The sequence below is a fragment of the Cucumis melo genome, chromosome 4 (assembly GCF_025177605.1).
Source record: "Cucumis melo cultivar AY chromosome 4, USDA_Cmelo_AY_1.0, whole genome shotgun sequence".
In the NCBI taxonomy this organism is placed as follows: Eukaryota; Viridiplantae; Streptophyta; class Magnoliopsida; order Cucurbitales; family Cucurbitaceae; genus Cucumis; species Cucumis melo.
In genome coordinates, this window is record NC_066860.1 from 420,431 (window position 1) to 427,321 (window position 6,891).

General features: G+C 33.5%; 1 protein-coding gene across 1 annotated transcript; it reads right to left on the bottom strand.

The window, feature by feature from the left end:
* Positions 1-637: 637 nt before the first annotated feature.
* On the bottom strand, positions 638-4,009 carry LOC103503466 (ras-related protein RABD2c). Its single transcript, XM_008467659.3, has 8 exons — positions 3,793-4,009; positions 3,183-3,255; positions 2,497-2,544; positions 2,357-2,404; positions 1,993-2,064; positions 1,743-1,898; positions 1,557-1,660; positions 638-1,003 (listed from the first exon to the last, which is right to left on the bottom strand). The coding sequence occupies exons 1-8, from the start codon at positions 3,804-3,806 to the stop codon at positions 910-912; spliced, it is 609 nt and encodes a 202-aa protein (XP_008465881.1). The 5' UTR covers positions 3,807-4,009; the 3' UTR covers positions 638-909.
* Positions 4,010-6,891: the final 2,882 nt, after the last annotated feature.

The following is a 6,891-nucleotide window of genomic DNA, read 5'->3' on the forward strand; positions in this document are numbered from 1 at the left end:
CTTGATTCTTACCACCGAAGTCTACCAAATGTGTATGTATCTACAATTGTTTTAAAAGAAAAAGAAAACCATTTAGAAATGTCCAATTAACAAAAATACATGATTAATAATTTTGAAACTATCCTTCGTGGGTAAATTTATTTGCACAGTAAAGCTTTAAGGTTCATGCTACAGCCTTGTTCCAATTCCATTCCAATTCCCCTAAGGTATGAGACAAACGCAGCCTTTCTATTCAACTAGAGAGAGCTAGAGAGTGGAAATTCCAGTAATTTCTCAATTGTTCCATTGGCAGAGATTTGTAGGATTTGAACACTAAACAAATCTTGCTTTCCACTGGTGCTATCTGAGCTAGATGATAAGATGATGACCTTTGACATCTATAAAGTATATACCAAAGCACTCACGACAAGCATCTTTCCACTACGTTAAACAAAGCTCGTATCACTTCTTATCTTCCTAAAAGTCTATCATATAATTTCATTCTTAATATGCTGCTTCCACCAAGTTACTCCAATAGGAGGAAAAGAAAAAGCTACATCATCTAATGGAAGTCTGATAATATAAAACAATACTAAAATGAGATAGAAATAAGAATGAGATTTATTATTAGGAATGGATGAATGAATAATAAAGAAAATGAAGCAAATACTCTACTGGTCATTGATATCTAAATTTTACAGCTGAATAATGTTGATCCAGAAACAAATATATTGGAAAGAATGGAAGAGTTAACAAAGGTCTGACGACAAAAGACATAGAATAAAAGGCAAATCATGACGGACGAATCTTTCCATACGAAAAGCAACAGAGACAGGGACAGGGAGAGAGACAACTAGTTTTACATGTCACGGTCCATACATAAACATCACCACCATCATCAGTCAATCATTCGATAAGAGGCATCCATCTTTAAGATGAGCAGCAACCAGATTTCTGATTCACAGGTTGTCCTCGAATGTTCACTGTCGGCGGCCTGGCGTTGTTCATTGGTTGTGTTGCCATCCTATAAAAATGAACCCAAAACAACAAATCAAGTAAAGAAAGGAACATGATTGCGCCATTGCAGGGACAAACAAATAAGAGACGAGCTAAAGAATGTAGCTGCCTGAAGGTCCAACGGAGCTACTGTTGTTGAAGTAAAGAATGGAGGTAGAACTCAGAAGTCGTCAAGACCTCAGGAGTGGTTCACCACACCCCATTTTCTACTTGTCTATGATAACTAGTGAAAGGTCCTAGTGGATATGAAGCTGGGCTTATCCAAGCTTGGATCGAACTAATCAGGCCAGCTTAGTTTAGTGATCATAGGTGCCCATGAAAAAAGTGAAAGTCATATAAGAAACGGATTCAAACCATGATGGGTTATGGATGACTAGAAAAGTATCTGTAAAATATTCATAAGCTAGCTAAGACACTCATGAATATTATAATAATAATTAAAAAAAAAAAAAAGGGGAAAGAGAGTAAGCTCGTAGGCAGTCACCACCCGGCCACGGTAAATAGAACAGTGAGACTGATAAATTAGATGGAAGAATCGGAACAGTTGCTAGTATTCATACCTGTTCTTTATTTCAGCAGCCATGGCCATGAAAGCCTCTTCCACATTGGTGGCGCTTTTAGCACTTGTTTCCATGAATGGAATCCCAATTTCATCAGCAAAGGCCTTTGGAAAATTATTGTTACGGATTTTAGTCTTGAGATTCATATACATGCTTTAATAGAAGATGCCTATGTAAGATTCCTACCTTGGCTGTCTCATAAGAAACGACCTTATTTGCAGTGAGATCACATTTATTACCAACCAGAAGCTTGTTCACATTTTCACTTGCATATCGGTCTATTTCATTCAACCATTGCTTAACATTATTGAAGCTCTCCTGATCTGTAACGTCATACACAACCTACATGGCAGAACAATGTAGGGGCAAACTTCACTTTTAGAAGATTGGAAAGGGCAGGAAAAGAAAATGAATAGCAACAAGAATGTGCAATTACAATTATTCCATGAGCTCCACGGTAGTAGCTGCTAGTAATTGTTCTGAAACGTTCTTGACCGGCAGTGTCCCACTACAGTTGATGGTGAAAATTACCAATTAACAGCACAGACCAAAAACCACTGAAAGCTTCTTAAACAAACAATATTAATAAAATCTGAATAATTGCGTGTTTTCGATTAGATTTGACACCCCCTTCTCTCTCTCGCTCGCTCTCTCTCTCTCTCCCCCCGAACGATTAACAGTTAGATTTTATTTAACCGACAGAAGAATAGCGGGCTTCCAGATTAGAATTTTAAGTCGCTTGAGTAACAAATGCTCTAGGCTTAGATTAAAGCAAGAACAACTGAAAAACCGAAACTTACAATTTGAAGTTTAATTGTCTTTCCATCCTGTTCCACAGTACGAATTTTCTACAAGTAATAATGTATTTCAAGGATCAGAGCTGAGAAACTTCATGTTGTAGTAATTAGTAAAGAAAACCAAATATGTGGTAGAAGCTTACAAAGTCCACTCCGATAGTGCTAATGTAGCTATCCAGATACGAATCATCCTGATTTGAAAAACAGAAGGAATTAGTTAAGGAACAAGGAATTTCAGATACACCTAATCCACAAATGCCTTCCACCGAACTCAATAGATCATAAATGCCAATCAGCAGTGACTGGAAATTCCCAACCAAATAGAAAAGTAAGGGGATTTACTATTACACAAAACGAGAATTTTGTAAAATATAAAGATGATAAATCTGTGAACAACTTATTTAGTAGTGATAACATTAACAAATAGCAGTTGTTTAGAAAATCATTCCGCGTAACTTATATATATACACTGTCCAGCATGAACAATCTCTATGGCCACCTCAGAAGAAAATGAACAATGAAATTATGTTGGATATGCAAAAAGGGGGGAAACAAATGATGAGGTGTCAACTACTGGAAAAGTTTCCACATTTCTATAAAAGACGGACTGTGGATGCAACTCAATAAAGAACGTATACTCTCTAGCGTAGAAGTAGGCATATTTGCCACAGAAATTATTCCTTACTAAGTCGGTATGGCGAATATATATGTATTAACTAAAGCTACACCAACTATCTCTACAGCCAACAGCAAAATAATAAAAAGAAAAGGTCGAAAAAAGTTGGGGAGAAAAATAATTATGGGGAGAGAATCGATCCTGACAACTTACAGCAAACCTCAGTAGAAGACAAGATTTTCCAACTCCCGAGTCTCCGATAAGAAGAAGCTTAAACAAATAGTCGCTGCAGATACAAGAAGAACGAACAAGTTAATATCACAACTCGATTACCGACTCCTACAGCGAAAAAAAAAAATCCTCGAGGACTCGAATATTATATAGAACCGCGCAATTAAATTTAAAGGACCAAATAACTCCAGACGAATTAAAGGACTCTTCAGAAATTCAAGCTCATAATACAAGCGGATCATAAAAATAAACCAAATTCACATTCACACACCTTCAATCATTCAGAAAAGAAACATGAAATTAAAAGGGTCAACAAATAAATTGAGATCTCAAATGGATCACCCAGATTTCGACCAAATCATAACAGACAGAATCACAATCTCAAAATCCCCGATTAATTAAACAAACCAACACAAAAACATTTTTCTGAAAAAGAAAGTTCCATCTTCCGCATCGACCAGATCCAACACAATTCAGGAAAAACGACAACAAAACAAGGGCTTCCAATAGAAAAATTCAACTCAAAGAAAACGAAAGCGTAAAAAAAAAAAAAAAAAAAAAAAGACAACGAAAAAGAAGAAATCGAGCTTACTATTCAGGATTCATGGCTATAATTAGATGAGGAAGTTAAGAATAGGAGAAGAGATCGATGCGATGCGATGAGAGGAGCTGCCGGCGAAAGCTTGACCGGAGGAAGATACGTCGCCGGAGAAGAGAAGAGGAGAGAGAGAGAGAGAGAGAGAGAAGGAGAAATCGAAGAAATGAGAAGAAGGGGAGAGGGGCGCGTGGTTTATAAAGGCCCGAAAATGTCGTGAAGTATGTGAACCCAGGTGGCCAGTACCTCGGATGACGTGGGAACACACAGTAGTTGACACGTGTTTTTCTTTTTTCTTTTGTGTAAATTTATTGTCATTATTATATTTTTGTTTCGTTATAATGTTTGGGAGAACGGTAAGAATGTAACATTACATGCCTCCTTCAATAAACGAACTTTCCTTCTTTCTTTTTTTCTTTTAAATTTTCAATTTATAATTATATGACACGAAGACGTTTATCTTCATCTTACTATAAATCCTATGCTTAAATACAATACAATACAATACAATACAAACTTAGGTATTTTAGTTTTTTTAATATATAATCAAATTCCTTTTTTAGGGTTTGACTTGTATTTATGATTTAACTAATACATATCTATTCGATTTGTAACAATTCCATTTTAATAAATTGAAACACATTTTTAATTAGCTTCTAAAATCCCTTCCCCTAGATTGAAGATGAAGTTACGTTCGATTTAAGCTCAAAGAGAATCAACATTTAATATATATCTCACCAAGCTAACATAGGAATAGACCTTCAATTTGAAGAGGAAAAAAAAAATTCTATTTGTTTTGTGTTCTTATTTGATGATAAATATTTTATTATACATTTCTAATCTATGTGACGTGATGACGATGCAATTATTTTCTTTTGTTTTTTGTATACTTATGTATTATGTGCTTTTTGTATTAATCATGTATCTTCAAAACTCATATTAATGATATTTAAAAGCTTGTCCTTATAATCCTTTGGTGTTGTCTTTTATTTCAAATCATGCTCTAGAATTAATGTTTAAATCAATTCATTTAGATTAATTTTTATCATACTAAGTTTGGAGTCAGTTGTTTTATGACATAGGAGTGACCATCATAGATTATAAGTTTGAGCCAAGTTAGTTTTTTTTTCCTGTGAGTGTTTACAAGAATTTTACAAAGATATGTAGCTTTGTATTCATTGAACACCGTAGGTGATTACCACTAGAAGGTTGTTCAAATTTTTAATGATACATCAACTTATTTAAAGAAGCATAATTTGCATACTTCTAGTGATAAACACCCCAGGGAGAGACAAAACGAAAAAATTAAAGAAGGAAAGAAAAGAAAAAAAAGAGACAAAACCAAATATCATATCTATATATATATATATATTTTTAGTTTATTGGACTTTTTATGGAATTGGCTCAAAGGGCTGATTTTACTGAAATTAGGGTTTGACGTTTGCAGTCACTTCCCTTCTCTCTTTCACTTTCCTTTTGACGGCGCTTCTTTCTCCGTTCCATCGTCGATATCCAACCGCTCCACGCTGCCCATGAGTTCTCTATCCCCTCCTTATTTATTTGTTTCACTTTAAATCTCTTTATAGAATCTCTTTCTCCTCTGCGTCTCATTCTCTTATTCTCTCCTTCGCTTATTGACCGCCCATCAGTCGCGGCCCCACCTCTCTCTTTCACGCCTGCATTTCTATTAATTACTGCATTCCTATCGATTTTATCGATCATTCTTTAGCAATTCAAAACTTTCTTAGTCTTAATTTTACTGGAACCCTCTTGTGTATGTTGCCTTTCGTTTCTGGGGTTTTTGTTTTTGTATGTATTCTTTTCGTTTACAATTTTTCTTAATAAATGGAAGTTCGATTTTCTACCATAAAAGAACACCACTTCAAATTGGAACTCCTTTTATGCTCACTCCTGTATAGGCTACAGCTGGTCTCTTACAATACTTGTTGCATATGTTTTTCAATTGACTATATGAATGTCAGATATTTTAGTTTACTCATTGAGAATGAGGCTTCTAATTTTTTTTTTCCTTTTTGTCTATAGGTGAGTTACTATGGTTATGGCAAAAGAGAATCCTAAACCCTAAACCCTCTTGTGTATATATGTACGTATGTATATATATGTACATGTATACGTACATATATAGATACATATGTATACATTATATAGATAAATAGGTTAACATTTTTCCAAAATCTATAATAAAAGAAAAAAAGTAATAATTTTCTTTAAATAAAACAATCAATAAACTAAAGGCAAATTTTAATAAATATTCGACAAAACATTTACGAGCCGCCATATAAGAAATGAAAAAGCGTGGCCATTTTTTTTTTCTTTTTATAGTCGAATTAAAATTTGGTTGTTTAAAATCGTGTGTAACAAAAAAATCTTGAAAAAAAATTTGACTATCCAAATCACTCAAATTAAACAAATACAAAAAATCTTGAAAAAATTAGTATTTTTTTTTTTAACTGTCGTTTAGTTGTTCACAATACAATTTTTTTTTCCATATTTGGTTGTTCAAAGTACAAAAATTTAAAAAGAAAATCCTATAACCAAATCTAAGTCCACTAAATATATTAAGCTTGTTGTTGAGGGATACATTTATTTTATATTTTTTAAAGATCCAAATACGGACTAATTTTAATATTTATTGAAATTTAAAAACTAAAATTAAGATTGATATATCTTAAATTTGAATAAACTTTAAACTATTTATTTTTCAAACAAACTTTAAACTATAGGGTAAGAAAAAACAAACTTTTGGCTTTCGATTTCACTTTTAACTTCTAACAGGTTTGTCTTTTTTCAACTTTGAAATTTAAATTACATATTTATATAAATTCTTGGCTATTTAGTGTACTTTGAAACATATTTATATAAATTCTTGTTGTGGAGTGCTAGCTAGAAATTACATGTTTATATGAATTACATATTTGATCTTTTGTTGGCCACTGGATAGTGATAATTGAAAATAATGGCAATGGTAATCGAAAGAAAAAGAACCCGACAACCCAACTCAACCCATATTTTATGGGTTGGGTCGGATTGGGTTGAAAACTCAATTCGGGTTGGGTAGGTTGAAAATATTAGGGT

Bases quoted from the DNA above. Each gene is read 5' to 3' on its own strand.
- LOC103503466 (XM_008467659.3), bottom strand. The intron at 2,065-2,356 runs GTAAGTTTCGGT...CATCAACTGTAG, and splicing joins AGACAATTAAACTTCAAATT to TGGGACACTGCCGGTCAAGA. The intron at 1,661-1,742 runs GTAGGAATCTTA...AATTTTCCAAAG, and splicing joins TTTCTTATGAGACAGCCAAG to GCCTTTGCTGATGAAATTGG.